Below are 24,102 nucleotides of genomic sequence, written 5' to 3'. Positions count from 1 at the left end.
ACGCTAGCACATTAATATGGTGACCATGGTAAATATTCTGCCTGCTTTGAATCAGCGTTAGCATGTAGCTCAAAGCAGCACCAGCCTTACTGAGCACAGCTGTACTACACTAAATCTTGTATTAATGTGTATCTTACAAGACAACCATCTTTAAAAAAGTGCAAAACAAGATAAATGAGTACCCTTCAAATAGTTAAACATGCATATAATTTGAATGAGCTGATATAAATGAGCCTGGGAAGTGGTTGAAGTACAAAGAGCTTGTGATGGGTATAAACAGAGATATGTGGATGAGTTAAATTGAGTTTTTAATAAGTTTGATTTGTACATTTGTAACAGCAATGTCCGCAACAAAACCGTAGTTAGCCAACTCAAAAGAGTTTTCTTGGTATACATACATGAAATAATTCACAATCTAGACTTTAAAGTACATGAAGATTACAGTGCAATTTTCTAAACTGAGACGCAGTCTCAAATTAAGCTACTAGATTACATCTTCTTGTGTTTTTCTGCCCAGTCACCATAAGCACGAGTGCTCACCAAGATGTGAACTGCATCTCCAAAGTTTCTTTACCAAAACTTCATGTTCAGGTCATCCAAACAACAGAAGAGCTTCAAACAAAAGTGCAGCCACAATATGGGCTTACAGAAGGGGGGGAAGAGTGCTTCCTTTCAAACCACAGCTGGGGAACTTCTCTTACTCCGAGTGTAGAACATATCTAGCATCCCTCTACCATCACTACAGATCAGCAAGGAAGTGAGAAAATTAATCATTTGGATGAATAGACCCTTTAAATACCATTACATATAAAGTATACTTTTCTAATTTGACATAATTTCTACGACCATACGAGTGTCTCCGTTTCCAACTATTTACTACAAATAATTAGCCTGATAAACAGTGAGAGCCTAAGTCCAGCAGGTATGTGTTGAAGAAATCTGAAACTTGATCATGTTTATTCTGTACATGATGATCAGGCTGTATTCAAATCGCATATTAACATTCCATTCACAAAGTATGACGTCAAATTGAGTATGTAGTGCATTCTAACTGCATAGTACGTGGATTTTGTTCATGTGAGAAATGCTTGGATGAATACTAGATTAACAAGAATTTCTGAGTACGAGTCATGTCATTGATGAAGAGAAGACTTATTGCTTGAGTATACTCAAGTACATGCAGTACATGCAGATCCAGTACGTAACATGCAGTACATGCAGATCCAGTATGTAGTACATACAGATCCAGTATGTAGTCCATACAGATCCAGTATGTAGTATGTTACTATGCTATTTTGAACACAGCGAGCTTCTAGAAACTTCTAAAGCGTTACTTCGTGACATGGAAATACACCAAACTCGGCTGAAGGCAGAGATGTAGCTAAAAGCTCTGAAATAAAGCTAGGAAGTGGATCTTGAGTTAATATATTTTGTCAGACTCAAGAACAAAGATTTCAACTCGGAATTGTTGGTCGAAATGAAGCATGATTGAGCAACTACTATTTCTCTAATTTTGATAACCCTATTTTGGCAGAGAACAGCAGTCAATCAGTAACGTGCAAGTAAACTGCAGAGAAATTAATTAATAAATAAACGGCTGTCCACAAAGTAGAAAGAACACTGTACTTTATAAAGTGTTGAGCTGTACGGAGCTGTGCATTATTTGTATTAAATAGGCTGAACTATGTAAAACACTGGTATGATCCTGAAAGGAAACATGCAAAACGTGTTCGCCATTGGAGAGCAGTTTGCTTGTCCTCAGCACAGAGTAAAAGAGAAGCATGAACACCAGGCGCTATCAGGCACACCAGAGCTAGAACGGTCTGATCTCACGGGAAACCTTTTAAAGAAATTAGTTTCACAAGATTCAACAGCTGACACTTTGACTAATGCAACTTAAACACCTTTTTCCTTCTTTAAGATCCCATCCTTCACTTTTATGGTGAAAAACTGGCCAGATTGAACTGATCTGAGCAGCAATATGAATGGACCATCCAAGTTACTGGCAAGGAATGTGAATTACTTCTTACTATTTTAGATGATTATTGCACTTAGCCAAAGTTAAGAAGAAGCAAGTGTGAATGAAATGAAAGCTTATGGATTTAGACATCGTACCCATGTGAAAATGGAAAGGAGCTCACTGATAACCCAAAACATGCAACTTTAATTAGGTTTATTATTTAGGTTAAGATTATTTAACTTGTGATGTAAGGACTGTCATGAGTCTGTATTTTTACTGTGATATCCTTTTAATTGTGCAAGTCTCCAAAATAAAATCTCTTGGTAGATTTTATTTCAGAAACAGGAACTACATTAATAACACGTACAATGTGACTTCAAACAAATTTACCGACCATCTGAATTTCTGTTAAGCCATGCCAAAGCCTCTTAGAAAAGCATCTACATTAAAAAGCTATACAGTCATTTTAATGTAACCTTCAATAAATAGTCTTAGCTACAAAGGGCCGACCACCTGCCTATACTCTGATTTAGTGGGGTGGGGTAAAGCGTACAGGGATACTCCCAACTCCTCTCACAGACAGTACAGGTGATGAGGTGCGGTGGGCAGTGACGCAGGGGATTGGGGAGAAGGTGTGATCAGTCAGACCTCGAAACCAAAAACAAAACTTCAACTAAATGACACACTGAGTTTCTTATTTCTTGCTGCGCAGCCGTTTGGACTGTCGTGGAAGGTCTGAGCTCTTTCTGGTGCGTTTGAGTGCTGACCCCCTCTCGCCCTCTGGCTCTCTGGATAGAGAGGCTGCGGCCACGCTGCCACTTGCCAACACAATACCAGACGTGCTGGCAACAGTGGAAGACACAGCAGCGCTGCTGGATGTGGAGGGGACGGCTGTGCTGGGTCGGGGACCTCCCATGGCAGCAGCACTACTATCCATCAGCTCGCGGAGCTTGTGTTCCAGCTCAGCGAGGCGGGCGTTCTGCTCACCGATCACTTGCGTCTGTTCCAGCAGTTTCTGCTCCTGATCCTGCAGCTGCTTCTGCTGCTCCAGCTGCTTCACACGAATTTCTTGCATCTCCCTCCGCAGTACTGTCATTGACGCCCCGTTCACCTTCACCTGCTGCTGCACCTTGGTCATCTCAGAGCGCGACGGCGTGTTCTTGGCCAGCAGGGACATGGTGGTCAGAGAGGTGGATGGACCTGCCACTGAGGGAACAGGACAGATATTCAGAGGTGTTCAGGAATGTACTGCTACACACACACACACACACAAACAGATCAAACTGCAGGAGAGCTTTTATTTTTTATTATATTGAAGTCATCTTGGAGTTGGTGACTGCTGTAAAGGAACAAGAATATGCCTGACAGCAACTAATTATTATCGATTAATCCGTCAGTTATTTTTCAATTAATGAATTCCATAATAAATACAATGTATGCATGATTCTTTCAAAACCCAAAGATATTCAATGTACCGTGATATGAAACAGGGGAAAGCTGCAACACAAAGCCTCACACTGGAGAAGCAGAAAACACAACCTTTGGGATTTCTGGATGATAAGTGAACAAAATAAACATAACTCAAATGAAAGCATCTACATGAACAGTTGCAGCTATTAAAAGAATAAAGCCAAAGCAACATAATGTGTCCACATGTACAAATAAAACTGACTGTGTGATCAAATGCTGGAATCACACTTGTGTGTCCAGAAGCACAAAAAGGTATAGGAATAAATCACAGAGACCATCTTGTTTCAGTATTGATATCAGTCTACTCTCCGCTGTGTAATATACTTTATATAAATATATGACACGATATAAAATGACACATAGCACCGCAACAGTAGTCAGAAACAAAGTCAAATAATCTTTGAAATGGAAATGTAACGTGGGGAGAAACACTATTTCTATCTGGACATACCTGTGTACAAGTCACATCTATGCCCACTGTGTTGCATCACGGTACAAGTGTACAAGTTCATATCTTCAGATATTTTAGCCATAAATACGCATTTCTTTTTTGAAATGTGAAAATAAGCATCCAGTGCAGACAGTTAATATCTAAACATTCAGCATCTTACAGTGAAGCTTTCAACCATTCAAGTTGGACACTCGTGATTGAAAGAGCATTTGTATTACATATTGTTACTTTGGGTCACTTTTTCTTTTGAACTGTAACTCTATGAACCAGGAGAAACATGTCCATTACCTGGTGTAGAGCCAATGAGGCGTCCGGACAGGTCGGCCCCTGGCAGCTTCTTCTTTAGGATGGGGACAATCTTCTCATCAAAGTACTCCATGGCCATGGAGGAGATATCCCTCAACTCCTGCAGAACCTCATGTGCTCGCTGTGGGGCTCGAGTTGAGTTCACGTAGCGCAGCACACGGTAAATCTCATCTATCACCTGACAAAACACAACGGCACAATAAAACAGGACACCAAGAAACACTCAACAGATATGACCATGATCATCTTAGTGGGCTCTGCAGCCAGGAAAGATAAGCATGGGCAGGTGAGAAGCTGGAGTCTTTGTCATCGAGACACCACCCTACTTTATGAATTTACATCTTAAAATTCTCATTTCTACCACTGATGATGAAAGAGTAGTTTTGATGCTGCTGCAGTGTTTACTGGTGTATGCTACAAATATAGGTGCTGATCAACAGTTTAAAAAAAAAAAAAAAAGGTGCAGTGTTTAGCTCAGAGACACCTGCTCCACAGAAATATGGGGCAGTATTTCACCTCTAAACTGGTCCATAGAAGCTACAATCTCTCCTAATAAAAATACTATAGTATGTTAACCTGTTTATATTTTAGTTGTAGTGGTTTGTCATATGTATTGTATTCTAAAGTTTTAGAGTATTATAATGTATTCTTAATACTGTGTATTGTATTCTACAGCTATATATATATATATATATATATATATATATATATATATATATATATATATATATATATATATATATATATATATATATATATATATATATATATATATATATATATATATAATATATATATATGACTATATCGATATATATATATCTGATAATATATCTATATATAATAATATTCTACTATATATATATATATATATGATAATATATATATATATATATATATATATATATATATAATCTATACTATAATCATATAATATCTATATTATCATATCTATATATATATATATATATATATATCTGATAATTGATAATAATATATAATATATATACCTCTCCCCCTCCTCCCTCCCTCTCTCGCTTCATCCTAGTTGTTGATAATATTTGCTGCTGTGCTGTCAGTCAGTTCATTAGAGCAGCCGGTCTAAATAACTGCCCATCTTATAATCTTCAAGTGGAGCTTAGATATCTGTGTGTTTACTGTGGCACCTGTCCGGTGGTAACCTTATGTTTTTGATAGTTTGTATATAGCTAGCCTGTGCAACGACAGCAACAGCAAGTGCAAACTGCTAACAGAAGTTCCGTCTGTCGCCAGTCTCCTCCCGGGGGAGAAGCCTCCTGGCAGCCACAGGAACAAGGCGAGGCTGCGAGTAGCTTTCTTGTTTCTGCCACTTTCGATTTAATCAAAACAAACTTCCAAAGTGCAGGATCATGGATGTGATCAGACAGCTGTACTTCTTCTCTCTGTACTGAGGGCAGACTGCAGCTACACTGACTCACTATCACCTCTAGAGGAACAAGTGGTATTACAGGCTGGATGGAGCTCAGCTAGCTGTTAGCATGCTAACTTCAGGAGATATCTCTGCAACACAACAGAGACGTGTTTGACATAATGTCAACACTGTTACCTCTTCACACTCTGTTCATAATGTTAGTTCGTTGTTTTAATGTGTTAAGTTTTAATTCTGGCAGATCTTACACATTGAACCTTTAACTTAATTTTTAAATAATAATAATTAATATTATTCTTCACCAGGTTTTATTTTCGGATGTATTCTATTTCATCTTATTTAATTTTTTACTGTTACATTATTATGACATTATATCCCCGTTTTCTCTTCATTCTGTGTCCCTTATTGTGAAGCACTGTGTGCTGCATCTCTTGCATTATTATTATTATTATTATTATTATTATTATTATTATTATTATTATTATTATTATTATTATTAGTCTACTTCAAAGTAGAATAGAAACATTTAGGGGACACTAAGTTTAGTTAGCACAGAATCATTGCAGACAGCAGAGAAACAACATGTATACCTCCAGCAGAGGTGTATTAGTACATCTGTCACACAAACCCTGATGCAGAACAACACAATCTAAACGTGTGTTTGAGCCACAGATGGATGTGGGTGTATCTAGAGAAACTAATGGAATTACTATGCAGAGCTGAAGGGAAACAGAGTTGCTGGAGTACAAAAAATCAGGCAAAAATCACATTTGTAATAACTGAAATCTCACTCAACAGTGTGTTGTGCAGTCTACATTAGTCTAAACAAGGGCAGAACACTTGATAAAGTATTGTGTGTTCAACATTTCTGTGTTTAACTCATTTAACAACTGTAGAATGGAGAGTGCTAATGACGAGCAGGGTGTGAGAGAAACGTGGTGAGGAAATGTTCATGGTGAGGTTATTAACAGAAACATTAGTTTTACTATTGAAGAAGGGCCGAAACTTTGGGTGGAATCTATGAGAGTAACTGAGACATCACAACATGGCATAAAATAAAACGGACTAATGTGAGCTTCCTGCTGTGCTAACAATCCAGCATTATCACTGGTCCTCTCCTGTCGGTAAGACTGCTGCTGCTGCTTTGAGCAGCAGAGGCAGCGGAGCTAACCTTTCCAGGGATGAAGCAGCAGAGGTTGGAGTCGACGTACTTCATGAAGGTCATGTTGAGCAGAGAGAGGCGTGTCTCCACGGCAGCCAGGATGTCAGCGTGACGGGCCAGGGAATGGTTTCTCCTCTCAGACTCTCGCCTGGGGACAATTCATGATTAATACACTGGTAAAACAACTTTTAATAAAAGGTATGTCTCCCATCACTTATAACTGTGCATTACAACTTCACTGATGAATTTAGTTTTGAAAAAACAAATCTTCTTCCTGAGCTTCATCACAGTGCAATGGGATGAGTCCGTGTCACACACACAATGCTTCCCATCAGGCCCATAATTGGGCGGGGAAAATATTTGGATGAATTGTGATTCTCTCTTCAATGATTCACACAGGAAGTCCAAATTAAGACTGTCCCCAAAACTTTGTCAGCCGACTCGGTAGTAGATTCTTCCCCTTTGTCTGACTGCTTCCATTTACAAGTTTCTGTAAAGTCTAACAAAGTTACTGACCAAACGACTATAAATTGAGACTATACAAACTTGTCAGAACTGAAGCTATTGTTGCCATACACAAATATAAATCCGAGATCATAACATTTTAATGCCATATGGGTTAGTTAAGACAGAGTTTTAAAATCATTCAAGTACAGTTTTCTGAGAGATGGAAATTAAGTCAGCTGATATCAAAAATCACAGTTATAAAGAATAAGATATACAAAAAAAGCCCGATTTTTTTCCCTCTATAGCAGAATGATAATGAGTGTCGCCAGACAGCGCCGCAGACAGAACTGGCTATGAGAGACTAAGGTGAGGCTGAGGGCCTCATTCCATCATACAAACACATAAGCCAGCGGTTCTGAACCGTCTTTGAGTATTGGACTCCCTGTGATGAGCCCCAAGAGACGCATTCAAGCCACATCGCATGTTGAATGCATCTGATGTATAAACTAAGCAGTCAGCCAGTTGTGGTTCTTCACTTTTGCTGTAAGAGACTGAAGTGTCCAGTGAACAGCAGACACATTTCAGTCCTAATGTGTGTCTGATGGTAAAGCTTTAAATCAGAACAGCTGTGTACACTGGCCGCACTTCAGCTTTTCCTTTACTTTCATATCTGCGAGCCAAAGTCTTCAGGTGGATTTTCTTTTGACTATTGCACTGAGCTGTGTCTGTAGCTCTTATAGTCTCTGTCCTGAGCGCAGTGTTGGGCTGAACTCGTCCAGTGTACAGAGAGCTGAGGCTGCTGTCACCACACAGACAAGCTGTTAGCTCATCACCAGGCTCGCTTCACTGCAGTCAGCCTGATCATGAGAAATTCATCTTAGACACATGTTGAGTTTTTGCAACCTAATGATGACAATTTTAAAGAACTATAGTAGTAAACACATCTATATATAGGCAACATATATATCAGCATCAGATATAATCCGGGGGAGGAGAAAAGGGCAAAACTGTCCCCAAATTAAAGATATTTGCCCCGTAAAACACAATCAAGGGGTTCTGAGATTGTGTATGTAAAAGCCTCCCATTTCAAACCTGAAAGAAGAGCGAGAATATTCCACTGACCCCCTCTAATACCATCACTGACCACGAGGGGTCCAAAGACCCACAACAAGTTCAATCCAGTGATCAAATGTCCCTTCAGAAGCATGCGTGGGATGTCACTATGCCCATGTTATTCCACAGAGTGAGAATAAAGCTCAACAGTAGTGAACATATTCCTTTGTGCAGAGCTTGTCGTGGTGTGATACTGACCTGGGTAGCTGGGCTTTGACTTGTCTCTGGCACAGACTGTGGTAACGCTCCACCTTCAGGAAGCCCTGATTCAGGACACGCTGGCAGATCATATCCATGCGCTTACACACCTGAAGAAGACAGACAACAGATAGCAGGTGAACAACAGGTACTTTATGAGTATGTACATAGGCGAAACAGAGCAGCAACGTTTTCAGGGCCACTTTAGAAGGAAGACATTTACCTACAAAGGGTTCTTAGCCCTGTAGTTTGGATCAGGGGTTGCTTTACATTTTGTCGTTGTCTGTCATTGTGGTGGACAGAGTCATAACCTATTTTTACCCATTCTTTTTTAATGATATAGTGATTTTTTTTTTTTTTTATAATTAATATACAGAGCAAACTTATTATTATGCATTTATATGGGCATGGAGATAAAAGATAAACAGAGACCGTCCAATCACTTCTCATGTCAACACACACTGCTGCCACCCTGGAGACTGAATCAGCAGGGGAACATTTCTCCTAGAAGTGATCAGAAGTCGGCAAGACTGGACGCACATTCTGACCCAGTGACTCGGCTGCAGTCCTCTGTGGCCTGTGGGGGTAACAGACGCACTCCAAAGCCTCCTGGGAATTACTTCAAAATTATTGTAGATTGCCCTCAGGGTTCTAATCTATCAAAATGTCGAACATCCTCCAGATCCCATCAGTTACAAAACATGACGTCAATGACGGAAAATATAACAGCTAAAGTATAAAAGTTAACGCAACCTCTCGTTTGAATACAGGACAGTACATGTAGCCTCTAGTATCATGAATCTTACAGTTCACACCTTGAATCCTTTAAGTCAGCAACCAAACGTCTGCACTTTTCCAATAGTAAGGCGTAATGTAGGAGTAGCTTTGCCGTGAAGTACTAGGTACCATCTCGAGTGGAAAACCAAAAAAAGAGCCGACTCGATTAGAGTTTGCCGTTTTAACAAAAGTTTCCGTGGTCTTGAAGACATGTTCACTATACTCTTCTAACCACCCACACTGAAAAACTGCTCCTTAACCCATTCATTCACCATGTAGACAATTCAAAAAGTTCTGGCTGAAAGTCTAATTTAGTGTACACCAGAGGAAATAATTAATGTCGCAGGAGGAGGAGGAGACACGTTGGGGATTATGTACATGTCTTCCTCTCATTAGTTAATTACTACTGTGACTCAAATCAATGCAAAAGTCTCACAAGTAAAAGCCCAGTTCTACCAGGCCCAGGTACAATTTTCTTTGTATTTAAACGTCTGAGATTGAAAGAAAATGCCAATCGTGTGCGCAGTGTATAATTATGGTAATAACGCTACTCGTGACCCAGAGAAACGGTTCTTTAGATTTCCTAAAATCATCAAAAACAACAATCCACAAAAGAGGGATGAATTGCTGTCTACCGAACGCTGTAAACTGTGGTTTAGCAACATAACTCGTCAGGATTTAACAGAAGAAAAAGCACAATTCACCCGTGTGTGTGGCGTCCACTTTATATCTGGTAAGAGCTCATGCTAAAGCTATGTTTTCAATGTTTACGTTAAACATTTGTGCTTATGATATACCCGAACACTGTAAGACCTTACTTCTCGTCACTAGGAGAAGCGGCAAAACTTTATGGCGTAACATCGCCGCTCTTCTCACTCACAAACCACGGCTTGAGCGGTGTATCTCGAGCTCTTTGAGAGTGATTTACACGGGCATGGACGAGCACCCTGTCATCTTTCAGTGGTTTGTTAAGAAGACTACCAACCCAGCCAGAAACAAAGAAATTATAAGCATCTAAGCTCTTATATGCCTTCATTTGTGCGTTGGTTGCCCATGACGTTTGTAGCACAAGTTAGTTCACAATATCCGGATATTCAATCGGCGGTAATGACTCTAAATCCTCAATATAATCCGACGGCTTTTGCGTGTACGGGTCACGGCCGCAAATTTGGACTTTTCCTCTGAATCTTGCCTTTGCAGAGGACTCCAGAGAGTCAGAATACTTTGAAGAAGTCGGAGTTGTTGTTGTTCGCTTTAGACGCCATTGTTGATTTGTTTTCCAACCAACATGGCGTCGCACGCATACGTCACACAGTTTTGTCACGTGTTTGCACACTATCTATAGAGTTTTTTGGGTGAGAGTGTTAATCTGCTGTAACAGGACAGGATTAGACACACATCTTCAGTGCCAACAAGTAACAACAGAAGTAAATCTGCAAAATACAAGACATAACCCACATGGGGTGGTGATGGTCTAGTGATACAGTTTCCAAACAGAACACCAGAAGGTTGTGAGTTCAATACCAGGGCTGCCACCATTGTGCCCCTGAGCAAGGCACTTAACCCTGAGCTGCCCCAGAGAGACTGTCCCTGTAGTTAGTTCACTGTAAGTCGCTCTGGATAAGAGCGTCTGATAAATGACCTGTAATGTAGTAAAGCTGCTAAACAGTTGTGTGGAGGATGGGGACAATTACCAAGGGGCCAATTTGCTCTTAATCTGCCCATTCAACATAATTATTACACGATTACAGACTGAGGCTGAACATTTTGCCTCGTAAAAAACCTGTAATAAAGAACACAACTGCTGCAACAAAGTCCACATAAGCTTGTATGAAGCCTTGTAGCGTTCGCAGAAGTGAGGGAGTGTTGGAAGCACATCAGCCAGTGTGCACACTGAGCAGAGAGTCATCTGCAGCTAACCTCACTGAACAACATATCCGACAGGGCCAGGCAGTGTCTGAGTGCAAGAGTAAAACACAACCACAGTCTAACCGTTGGGTTCATCCTTCCTCTTGAGAAAATTCATCTTTAAGTGTGTTTAGGTGTGTCGTGACACGTTAAGTTACTCCAGTGTCTGCTCAGCTAGGCTGTCCTGCTGAGGACCTAGCAGCGCAATGAGCACTGCGGCCATGGCTGCAGTTAGACGGCTGCACAGACATCAAACACAAGCTTTAAATAATATCCACAATTATTACTACGAATGTGTTACATAACTATTGTCCAAAGATGAAAAGTGCATGTGGCTAGCATTAGCTCTGTACACCTTCTAGTTGGCTTGTTTTTGTTCTTACCGAGCGCAGCAGGCTGATTTCATCGTAAGACAGAAAATGGAGAATAGTCTCAATAGCCACAATGGGCAGTCCTAACAGCGGGTTGTTCTGGTGCGGCTGGTCCGGTGGAGGGCTGGACGATCTCGGTGACACCGAGTCTGAGTCCAAGGACCCAACACAACCATCAACTCTCTCTACGACGGCCGCCATCTTGCTTTGCTAAGGAGGAGACGGAAGTGACGCTTGAATGAGAAGCTCGTGTGCCAAGTGATATAAAACATGTTTACATATCAATAAAGGGAAAACAAGTCAGGCAGAAAAGACCAGTGGTGGAGGAGATGCTAGTACAGCTGAGAGGAGCAATGGAAAACAAAAGTGACCTGCCGGGGGAAAGACATACAATAGACAGTGTAGTTTATTTTACAAACTCAAGATTCTGAAAGTACTTCAAAAATGTAGCAATACTAGTAGAATAGCCTTGATTTACTCAAGTATTTTTCCAGTTTTTATTAATGAACAAGATTGTTTGAGATATCATATTTATATCTAAGTGAAACACTATTGTCCTGCACACTGAAGTAAGACCTGAGAAAAGGGTGTGAGGAAAGTGTTGTAAAGCCCCCTGAGGCAAATTTGTGATTTGTGATATTGGACTATATAAATAAAATTGACTTTGACTATATAAATAAAATTCACTTTGGGGTAGTCCTTGAGTTTAAAAGCAGTTTGGAGTTCATTCAAAGGTATTCAGCGTGATTTTAAAAATCACTGCAAAACATGGGCCAATACAAGTAAAGATACTCAGAATGATGCTGAAACAATCCAGTCTTGATGCGTCAATGACTTGATGACTTGTACTAATTACTTGAGGCAAATATTGTACTTTTACTCCACTACATTCATGTGACAGCTTTAGGTACTTTGCATATTTATATCATATCATGCAAAATATAAATCAACTAATATATTATGCATAACTATGATCTAGCAATATATCAAAGTTATTAAGAAATGGGCCATTCTACATAATGAATACTTTTACTTTTGGTACTTAAGTATATGTTGATGCTAATACTTGTGTAGTAAAAGATCTACATCCACCTTCCACCACTGCTTATCGAGTTTCTTTGGTACACAGATAGACCGGAAGCAAAATCCCTGAAAGTCTCTTTCATCAAATAAAACTTCTCAACCGATCAAAAGCAGAAGAAACGTCCACCAGCCAATTAAAGTGAACATGGAGCACTACCCTCGAAGAAATGAATTAACAGTTTAAACTAGACCAGGCCTACGGCTAATAATTAATAATTTTTACTCATATTGAGTCATATTCATCTACATGTACATCTACACAAGGTCCATAGCTTTCTTTGCCACAAATGCTTTAAAGGTTCGCATCCTCGAGCTTGAATGATGATGTTTTCACTTGAGACCTATGACTGTTACCAAGCATGAAATGCATCAGTGTGGACATCTGTCTTATTTGTGCTTTTTTACTTCTTTCACACAGCTGTTAAATCTCACAGCACATTGTATTACATGTCTCAATAAATAAGGACTTTGCTGTTATTTCTGTATCTGCATTTAAAGCTGGAGTGCGGGACATTTACATATAAATGGACGGTCTGTTAGATTCAAGCCCTTGCCAAACGAGTTCACAGAGCTGAATAAGCCTGTCGCCTGCAGGAAGAGCTCTCCGTGTTTCAGTGTACCGGAGCTGAGGAGTCTGTGGCGACTCTCCTGCGCTGGTGCACGTACAAGCCTGTCTGCAGGAGAGCTCGCTGCATCTCTCCAAACTGTTCTGAGAATATAGCGTCCACTCCAGCTGCTGCTCCGTGGCTATGATCTCTCACATGTTAATAGTCTCACTGCCAGATGGGGGAAACAAAGGTCTTACACTCCAGCAAGTGTGTGGGGTTAGCAGGAGAAATATCTTCAGAGCTGATGGAGAAGTTTTAACTTAACTAACATAAGTTGACGTTGTAGTTCGTGTAAAGAAAAACATTTCTTACCGTTGTATTTTTCGGTCAGAAGTACACATGTCCAAAAAGCCAAACTGAAACATGGGTGATATTGTGCATCTCAAAGTATTCCAAATATTTTTCATTTTATACCCTGATCTTTGGACTCTTTAATTGAGAATGCACTCATTGACTTAAGAGATTGCAACCTTAGAAGTCCAGCTCTGCTCGGTGCTGGTGAAGCTCAACCTGCCCTCCTTACACCCATCACCTCCCCCAAAGATGGCTTTTTGTATCTTGTTGGCTCTAAAAATATATCTAAATGTTTACATTTTCATGACTCCAAATAAACATTTACAGCATTTTACGGACTTTAATTTTGTGTCTAGTCAAATTATTTCGAGGGTGGGGGGGACTTGCACTCATGATTTCTAAAGTCCTGGACTGGCCATGATTTCATTCTTTGTGCACTGAGTGGACAAAGAATGAAATGGAGACATTGTTCTACATTATGTCAGATATATAATTATGTGCAGAAGCTTCTTGTTGTCAGCAAACATATACACTGATATATCTGTGATAATCTAATGGTACTGTATGTCTGGACATCTAGATATTATCAATGTTTTATTAGATTCAGCATGTTTATTAATGGTAAATCAAGAGCGGTATACAAAATACTAGAGACAGCAGTATATACATACTTACAAGAAAGTCTAACCACAATAACAATATCTGCTTTTTGACAATCGAGTATAGATTTGATCAATACAAGTTTAAACAGAGACATTGAGAGCACAGTATCAACAATACAAGTCCTGATAGTCTGAGGCATATGTCACAGTCACATCCTCTGTGGTGGTTCTGAGCATGCTCAGTCATGACTTCACTCCATGTTTGTAGAGTCCAGTTCATTGAGAAACCTCTGACACTTGACCATGAGGACTTGGATGGCCTCTGTGACCAGCACGTCTGGAGGCAGGATGCCAGTCGACTCCACAGTAACTGTGTGAGAGGGAGAGCTCCGTCAACTGATATAGAGTAAAACTGCAGCAACACAAACAGCCTTTAAGACATTCCTATTTCACCACAACATATGTTTTGAAAAGGAACGATCCAAAGAATCCCATGAAAATAATTTTATAATATTGCTATATTCTCATCTTGCTGAGAAGGTGTAGAAATAGAAAACAAGTCATTGTGGTTTTAGAAACCAGTTGTTATTTTACAACCATATGTCTGGAGCAATGACTTGCTAGAGTGGCTGCCGGTTGCTTGACACCATCACAAGTCATTTCAACATTTTGGTCTTTGTACGGATCAAACAAACATCTTGCATGTAGATTAGTGAGTGTCAGAGATGCTGAGCCAGGCTCCAGTCTCTATGTTTAGACCTGTCTCTGCCGTAGCTTCATATTAACCACACAGACATTAAAGCAGTATAGATCTTCTCACTTCACTCTTGACAAGAAAGAAAGGAATTGTGAAACTGCTCCTTCAAGGTGACCTCTGACTTGTGGAATTGTTTTTTTAGTGCTACAGAGCCTGACTGCTGTCTTTGGAGCGGTTAGCTCTGGCAGGTACATGAACAAGGTGGAAGAACTTACAGATGAAATGGTCTCGCAGTCTCCCGAGCTTCACCACATCCTTCAGGTCGTCATGTCGGAGGACTTCCCTGCTGCATGTATCCAAGCGACTGTTCACTACTTTGGCAACCTTTTTCCCTGAGGTGGCCAACACAAGAAGACCGAGGGTTACATTGACACAATTATGGGACTCACTTCAACTCCTATCCATTCCTGCACTGTTAGGACAGTAGAAATCTACAGTGCGTCATATAAATGATGAAACTGGTAAGAATGTATTATTTTAACTGGAAGGTTTTCTTTCTTTACTTCATAAGTCGCTGAAGCCTTCCTTAATACAGTGTAATCAAATCAAATTCAAATCAAATTTATTTGTATAGCCCAATATCACAAATTATACATTTGTCTCAGTGTGCTTTACAGACTGTACAGGTTACAACACCCTCTGTCCTTAGACCCTCACATCGCACAAGGAAAAACTTCCTAAAAGAAACACCACAATTAAAGGGGAACAATGGAAGAAACCTCAGGGAGAGCAACTGAGGAGGGATCCCTCTCCCAGGACGGACAGACGTGCAATAGATGTCGTGTGTACAGGATAAACAACATAGTACAAATACAACATTTGACAGAAATTATGTTGTGTTGGAAAAAAAAATAGAAAGTATGGATGAATCCAGGAAAATGTCAATAAGGCTTCCCGGTGTCAGCAGGACCAGGTCAGCAGGCGCTGTCACGAGTCATGATCCTGACGTAAACTTTATCAGTGGCAAACTGCCACATGAGAGACAGACACTCCGGGGATGATACCCCGGATGGTGAGTTAGTAACATACATTTACATAAATGCATACAGATAGAGAGGGAGAAGAAGGGAGAAGAAGAGAGGGGAGGAGAGAGGAAGAGAAGGAAGAGAGCAGGGAGGTGTCCCCCGGCAGTCTAAGTCTATAGCAGCATAACTAGGGGCTGATCCAGGGCAAACCTGAGCCAGCCCTAACTATAAGCTTTATCAAAAAGGAAAGTCTTTAGCCTACTCTTAAATGTGGAGAGTGTGTCTGCCTCCCGAACACAAACTGGAAGCTGGTTCCACTGGAGAGGAGCTTGATAGCTGAAGGCTCTGGCTCCCATTGTACTCTTAGAGACTCTAGGAACCACAAGTAACCCTGCAGTCTGGGAGCGTAATGCTCTAGTTATACATCTGGCCATATTATATTAAGCCTCTCCCTAGAGGGGTTCTCAACGGGGGCGGCTGCACCCCAAGGGGCGTTCAGAGAACGTTGGGGGGCACTGGAAGCAATATTTTAGCACGTGTCTTTGGGGGACGTTTGTATGTACGGCCCGCGAGGTCATTCATACACACGCAAAAAATCTACTCCAAAAATATAAATCCAAATCTAGTCAGATATAGAATAAAACAGGCGACTGACTGTTTTTCCTGGCCATGGTCAGGGTCTTTGAACACAACACGAGCGGAACGTGTCATCACGTGGTCACGTCATCACGATGCGGAATGTTCCAGGAGAAATGGACGAACGATTATTTCTTTGTGGAAGTAAAAGGCCAGTGTGCCTAGTTTGTGCGGACGCGGTCATGAAAAAGGCTCTCGAGCTGCATTACAGCACGAAACATTCCAAACTGCACGAGCTGAAAGGACAAGTGTGTTTGTTTTTAGACTTTTATTTTGCTGAGTGATAAAGTGCCGCTTGAAAAAAAAAAAACGGAGCGACGCCCCCCTTAGCCACCACTGCTCGAAAGCATTAATGTTATTCCATAGCTACACCATGAACAAAACTAATCTGAATTAATGTTAAAGAACTACCGCTCTGGTCGGGACTTGGACCAGCAGCAGACGAGCTGCACTCTGGCTGCTTGTAGTAGCAGAGCTAACGCCGGCAGAGCTAACGCCGGCAGAGCTAACGCCGGCAGAGCTAACATCTGCATCACTGCTGCTGATTCAGGCTGTGTGCCTTTAAAAACACGGATATTTGCATCTGAGTTTCTGAACGTTGGAGTCGACGTCGCTCCCTATAATTAATGTTTGATTGTTGACTTTTTTGCACTTTGTAGTTCTCTCCTCTCCTCCGCTCTGTCTCTGACTGGAGGTGTTCATGAAACAGAGAGAATGTGAACGCGCAAAGCAACGCAGTAAACACGGAAACGTGCACATAAATGAGATAAATAACATAAGCGATTAGTTTATTTAATAAAAGAGCATGTGTTCAATGTGAATAGTGAGTTGTGATTTGGCGCTGTATATTTATATAAAATAAAACACTGGGTTCCATTGGGGGGGGGCAGCACCTCAGACTTGTTCCTTTGTGCTCGTTTATTGTTGGATCACTTAAGAGTGCAAACTTCTTACCGTTGCATTTGTTTAACACTCCTGAATAAAATGTCTTTGTTTGCCCCCCCGAGTACATGCTGTATTAGGGCAATTGAAGGTAAAAACAACAAAACATTTGTTTAATAATATAATATTTATTATTATTTTTGAAATTGTATTATGTAACTTCAATCTCAGAGAATTTGAGTTTTTATAATAACATAATATAACAGCCTAATAATAAGAAAAGTATTATAAGAATTGAAATACTAAATTAATATAATCAATATGTAATATAAATGATAAATACTAAGAATAATAAGTAGAATAATACAAACAGAATAATAATAATAAACATTAAAATTCAGGGGAGACAAACAGGAAGCCTACATTTTATTTGATGGGGGGGTGGGTAAGGGACCTGGATAATGGATAGGGGGGCACTGGCCCAAAAAAGGTTGAGAACCACTGCCCTAGATAAAAGATTAAATGTGGAAATGGGCTGCCTGCTTGACTTGTTCATGTGTTTAATTGTTTCACCATGTCCTTTGAAAAGCGGTGGCAATGTTAGTTCTTTCTTACCGTTAACATCTTCGATGTCTATTACTCCTCGTGAGAAGCAGCGTTTTAGGCGCTCTGCCTTCTCTCCCTCCACCAGCTCCAGCAGGGTGATCTCTGGGAGCAGGCGGTAACTGGCTGTGGCCACTGGAGAGAACTTAGCATGGTCCTTACCTGGCAGAGGACACATTTCAGTATCAGGGAGCAGAAAATATAGTGTGTCTGGACTGATAACATGGTCAAAGTACATGCAGTATGTAAGCTGTGTCCAAGCAAGCAGCCTCTGAAAGTGTATGGTTTCCCTCTGAGAAGAGTTTTCACATATATTTAAACTACAGAAATCATCAAAATACTATATCAATGATGGATTCCACCAAAGTTTTGTCTACTTTTGTTAAAAGGTCTAGAAGGAACCATAAGTGAAGATAATTTTGTCACAGAGATCTCTCTGAAAAATGAGCTTTCATGATAAAGTGTTTTTTTAGATTTGGAAACACATACAGTACCAGTCAAAGGTTTGGACACACCTTCTGGTACTGTAGGCCATGAAAATAAACTTAATACTTGTTTTAACTAAATGTAAATATGAATGCCCCTGTTCCTCTCCCATATCAGGATATTTTGCACTGAGCTGGCTCTTACCAACCCCTTTGACACAGTTCATGATAATGTCCAGCTCCTGTCCTGGTCGGAGCTGAGCGATCAGGATGTCATCATGTACTGGCCCGATGACGGAGTCTGCAAACACGTCTGCCTGATTCCCAATGGGGACCCACGTTATGTCCCGGGAATAAACTGGGACAGGACAGCACAAGGGAGAAAGATAAACACAGTAATGTTTCATCTTACACAGGGATATTCTTTCTTACGTCAGACTGCATGTGCAAACAATATCAGCAAAGCTTTGTTCACCTGAAACCTACCCATGTGGTTCAGATACAGCTCTCGTGGGTCAGACGAGTCTTTGCTGGCTCTGGGGTTCCTGCTGCATTTAATCTTCAGCTGCAGTTGAATTGTATCTATTTCTGAACCTTCTTCCTCTGCAGACTCTTCACCTGGGAAAAAAAAGAAATATATATAACTTTTTTTTACAACATTAACATCTCACCAGATAATATCAGTTTAGCCAATTAATTAGTTTTATTTGAAAGCCCAAAATGAAACAAGTCTGCCTTGTTAATGTGCTGTCTGCAACCCGACTAAACTTTGTGAATCAACTGCTCCAGCAACATGCTATCCAACCCCAAACCTACTCTATAGGCTGCTGTCATATGTGTGAGAGGTTCACCGTCTTACCAGCGTTCCTGTACTCAAACAGGCGAGGGTCAGCTTTGATGGGGACGAGGCCTAATCTTTGGGCCAGGACTTCATCCTGAACGATGGATGTGTTGTTATAGACAAACACCTTCTCTATGGCCATGGTAGGCACCTACAACCAAGAACAATGCAAAGCTCTCACAATATATTTGCATGAAATTAAAAACTTCTAAGACTCCTTTCTCTTAGAAACTGGCCAGATACACAAGATGTACAATTTCTTCACAAACACAAGCCCCATACAAAACAAACTGGGTAGAAAATGAGAACGTAGACCTTAAAACTAACAACATTTTTTGTCAATGTTAGTATTTATATGAGATGACACAACACGACTGAATGGAAGTCCTACCTCAGCTAGTAAGATCCTTCTGAAGGCATTGGCGATGGCTGGATCTATCCCCACCATGTCAAACTCCATACTGTTCTCATCCAGATGCACTACGTCAATTCTGAAGTTCTGCAAACAGAGAAGAATAGAAATATCAAACATCAGAGTGCTCATTGGTTCAAAACACTCAATACTCTTAACTAGCAGTACATTCATTATTTCTTTCTGGACATAAAAAGAAATATAGTGTTTTAGTTTGACTATTCTTAGCTTCCTATAGATATGTATAAAAACATGTTATAGAAATACGAAGTTACCTTGCCATGTTAAGTAAAAATAGATATAAAGTGCTTTTAAACCCAGAACTTCTTTACGACAACAGAAAGATCAAGTCTGTATCAGTCTTCTGTCTTCTCTAAAACACTCTTAAAGTAGTAAATAAGTTATCCGGCTTTGCTACCAGACACATAATTACATAAAAATTGTCTGAAGAATAAATAAGTCTTATTTATGTCCTCATGAAGTTAAAGAATAAATGAACTAACATTCTCCAAACAACTTAGTCGTTCACAAACCCCATTTTCAAAGTAAAGGTATTGAATGCTGCCGTTTATTTGACGGAGGAGCAGAAAAGAGAGAAATAAGAAAATCTGGAATCCCTTGAGGTTTGGAAATATCCATGACAAAAAAAGGCAAATACATAATTTCCAAAAGTGCACAGGAGGCATTTCCAATAAAAAACTATGGACACAGACAGAACCAACAGACTTTACCATCAAGCAGCCACCTTCAGGTCCAAAATGACAGGCATGTATGTACCTTTTGAAATTTCTGCATATTCCAAGTGTCATCATAACCAGGGTAGTTGCCAGGGAAATCTGAAGAATGAACCTAAAAGCAACAAATAATCAAGCAATCAATAAGAGAAAGAAGGTACAGGCAGCAAACATCTGATCTTATTTAAGAGACTTTAACTGTTCAATATACGTGTGCACGGGTATAATATCCGTCACCCCATAGAGGCAGTTCAGTCTCTGATAGGTTTGAAGGATGGACAGTACAACGGGACAGTAACCCGGGACAGATGCCCAGGACAGTACTACAGGACAGTAGTATGGGACAGTAGTATGGGACAGTAGCACGGAACAGTAGTACGGGACAGATGCACAGGACAGTACTACGGGACAGTAGTACAGGATAGATGCACAGGACAGTAGCACGGGACAGTAGTACGGGACAGATACACGGGACAGTACTACAGGACAGCAGTACGGGACAGATGCACAGGACAGTACTATGGGACAGTAGCACAGGCCTGCTGCTGGGATCCTGGTGTTTCAGGAATATTGTGCACTCAGTTCTGCCTGGGACTGGAGAGGACATGAGAGTCCCCATCAAATATTATAATACATATATTATATGACAGAGAATTTAACTCACTGTTCAGTAGCTACAAAATAATCAATGTTATTATATGATAAATTAACACTAATATTATATTGAAAGTACAACAGCGCACAATCACAAGTTACTTTATTTATATTTTAAAAGTGACATTAGAAATCATATGCTAGAATGTGGTATTTTCACCACAGTACTAAAGCTCACTGAACTGTAAGATATGATCCAGTGATGTGACCCTGACATGGTTTATACTTTTAGATGTCTTTAGTGTTTACAGCTGAACACACGTGAAGCGGCACACAGACAGATAACGGACAAGTAGCAGCAGTGAGACTGTGACCGCTGCAAGCGAGAGGATGGTGTTGTCATAAACCATTGTTAAAAAGACACTTACATTCTTCACATCAAATTCCCCAAGTATAACTCGATTCCGAATTTCTTCCACGTTGCTCATGGTCGCCGCCATTTTGCCATGTAGCCTACTTTGCTCCGCCTCCGCTGCAGTGTTTACCACGTCACGTGACGCAGTACTGCCGCCAGTACAGCTTCTTATCTTTGATTCTGAAACATTACATGATCTAAACTGTGTTTCCTTGTCTTCAAAAGTCACATATTCTTGTATTATATTTTCATTTTTTAATAATAACCTATATAATATTGCCTAATTTAAAATATATATATTTTTAGATAACCTTTTAATAAACAAATACACAAATGTATAATACTTTTATTTTGTTTACTATTGCTTCTCTGTAAATGACCCCCCCCCCCCCCCCTTTGACCAGCACGCCCATTTACTTTAAATATCTGTATGTAAGTGTCTGCTAACTAATTTATTTTGATTCCAATAGGCCTATGTGCTGGTGCCCATATAATTAACACATTCATTTGTAGCCTATAAAGTCTGTTATTAAAATATCTAGTCTTCTCTCTTAATGGCTGTATCAAACTTGCTAGTAAAGAACTTCAAATGGAGAAAACACCTGTTCTCAATGGACTTGTCTCCTTAACCCGTTGTAATGCGAACAAGAATGCAAGCATGTATCTCTGTGTATGTATGTATACTCTAGTATGTGAGTAAACTAAATAATATTTACGTTTCACACATAATAAAACCTGATTATTAACAACTTAAACTCCACATGTTTCATTAATCCAAGGTCCGTATGCTTTTTTAATAAAAACAAATATGGAATAATTTACAGTAATTGCAGTTAAAACATAAAGTCTCTAAAACGCCATTTTCACCAAGTAGCAAGAATACCTGACAAAATTATGTTTTTAGAACAATCACGTTCCATTCTTAGTCTGCTACATTCACAGAGGACACTTATTAATCCCACATGGTTAAATGTGTGGATTAGGATCTTTATTGTCTTTGCTATATGAAGTGTTGAAATCTTACCAACAAGATGATTTACTTATTTTATATCACCTAAATTATGCATTTTTTATTATTGGTTTTACTGATACTTGGCTAAGACATTTATGAGCTGATCTATGTATGGCATTAACGACAGTGTACAGCCTTGACAATAAAATTGATTCATGTCTGGATTATATAAACGTGATACTAAGAGAAACCAATGAAAAGGCTTTTCATACACACAAGACAATAAAAAATTTTGACGTTGATGTTGTTGTTTATGCACAATTTATAGGCTCATCCACTTTGTGCCTCCACCCCTCGCCCTGAAAGTTGACCCATATTGGATGACTACACTGATATCTTCTTCAAAAATAAACAGAAAAGTATGGTTCTCTGATTATCAGCAAGTTTACAGAAAAGGTTACCCACAAATTCAATAATCTGCTCCAAAATAAAGAATATGCAAATAAGGGAATTTTTATTCCTTAAAACTTAATTAGCAAAATGTGTGAACTGATTTGTTTGATTTTGTTTTCATGTTACAGGGTAGACACTTCTGAAGATTTCATGATGTGGCAACTATCAGTGGAGACTTCTGAGTATATGATGTGTCGGTCAGTCTAACACATGATTTTCTATTTTACCTCAATTATTACTTTAGTTTTGCCATTTGATGAAAGAAAAAGATTGATTTCTAACCAAATGACCCTTACGTAAGTAATTTACTCTCCCCTACCAAACAAGCACTCACAGGATCCTGTGGTAAAAAATAAAACACCATGTGCGGTCGTATTAGATATGATAAATTAAACACGATTAATGTCAACACAAAGTGGGATAAGTATCTTCACAAACTCTTTGACTGCATTTCCCATGATTTAAGTGAAATAAATAATAATAATAATAATAATAATAATAATGATAATAATAATAATAATAATAATAATAATAATAATAATAATAATAATAATAATAATAATAATAAAGAAAGTGGTAGTATTCTTTTCCTATTGCAACTGCCATATGTTACATCTTTGTGTGTCTGCAAGGTGGATGTTAGGAATTTACCATCACAAACCATCAATAATAGATATATCATGTCAATATAAATGTCATAAGTGTGTGCTCAATTGTAAATAATAGTTTAGTAAAAAAATTAAATGTCTGTGACATACTACATATAGAAAGAGTGTAATGTAGTTTGATGTCAATATGACAGTCAACAGATCATTTCCTCAGTCTATTTTTGCTGTAAACCGTGTGCAATAAAGAGGCCCCAAAACAAAATCCTGCTCAGGGCCCCCAAAAGTCTTGGGCCGGCCCTGGTAGCTTGTCCTAGGGCCATAGCAATCAATCTGGACACTGCTGTATTTAAGTGGCAGTCTTAATCATGAAGACTTGAATACAACAAGGTCAAAATTGAAAAGTGACTAATGGTATGCTCTTCTGCTGGCAGGTACACTCATGTTCCACACATGCACACCATCACATCAACAATAGGCTTTAGTGTCATGTGGGGATTCTTTGTGGGAAGAGGAGTTGATTTGTTTGTGAGGCTGTAGACTTGGATGTGAGGGGGGAGGGTTAGGTAAACCCTCCTCAATGGCTGCCACATGTGCCAGCACACTTAGGGTGAGGTGTCTCTGACATACATTATATTCCCTACTTCACACATTGCACACATTCATTATA

General features: G+C 39.7%; 2 protein-coding genes across 2 annotated transcripts; both read right to left on the bottom strand.

Moving 5' to 3' along the window:
- Nucleotides 1–289: 289 nt before the first annotated feature.
- Nucleotides 290–11,772, bottom strand: fbxo28 (F-box protein 28). The gene is made up of 5 exons (XM_029450439.1): nt 11,584–11,772; nt 8,516–8,625; nt 6,767–6,905; nt 4,170–4,365; nt 290–3,166 (listed from the first exon to the last, which is right to left on the bottom strand). The coding sequence occupies exons 1-5, from the start codon at nt 11,770–11,772 to the stop codon at nt 2,655–2,657; spliced, it is 1,146 nt and encodes a 381-aa protein (XP_029306299.1). The 3' UTR covers nt 290–2,654.
- Nucleotides 11,773–14,148: 2,376 nt separating this feature from the next.
- polr1c (RNA polymerase I and III subunit C) lies at nt 14,149–21,566 on the bottom strand. Its single transcript, XM_029449955.1, has 9 exons — nt 21,436–21,566; nt 20,457–20,528; nt 19,659–19,766; nt 19,286–19,418; nt 18,913–19,044; nt 18,632–18,784; nt 18,014–18,163; nt 15,131–15,247; nt 14,149–14,528 (listed from the first exon to the last, which is right to left on the bottom strand). The coding sequence occupies exons 1-9, from the start codon at nt 21,505–21,507 to the stop codon at nt 14,410–14,412; spliced, it is 1,056 nt and encodes a 351-aa protein (XP_029305815.1). The 5' UTR covers nt 21,508–21,566; the 3' UTR covers nt 14,149–14,409.
- Between the last annotated feature and the right edge of the window lie 2,536 nt (nt 21,567–24,102).

The sequence above is a fragment of the Cottoperca gobio genome, chromosome 15 (assembly GCF_900634415.1).
Source record: "Cottoperca gobio chromosome 15, fCotGob3.1, whole genome shotgun sequence".
NCBI classification, from domain to species: domain Eukaryota; kingdom Metazoa; phylum Chordata; class Actinopteri; order Perciformes; family Bovichtidae; genus Cottoperca; species Cottoperca gobio.
The sequence above is the reverse complement of the archived record's forward strand: the minus strand, read 5'-3'. Positions and strand labels throughout refer to the sequence as shown.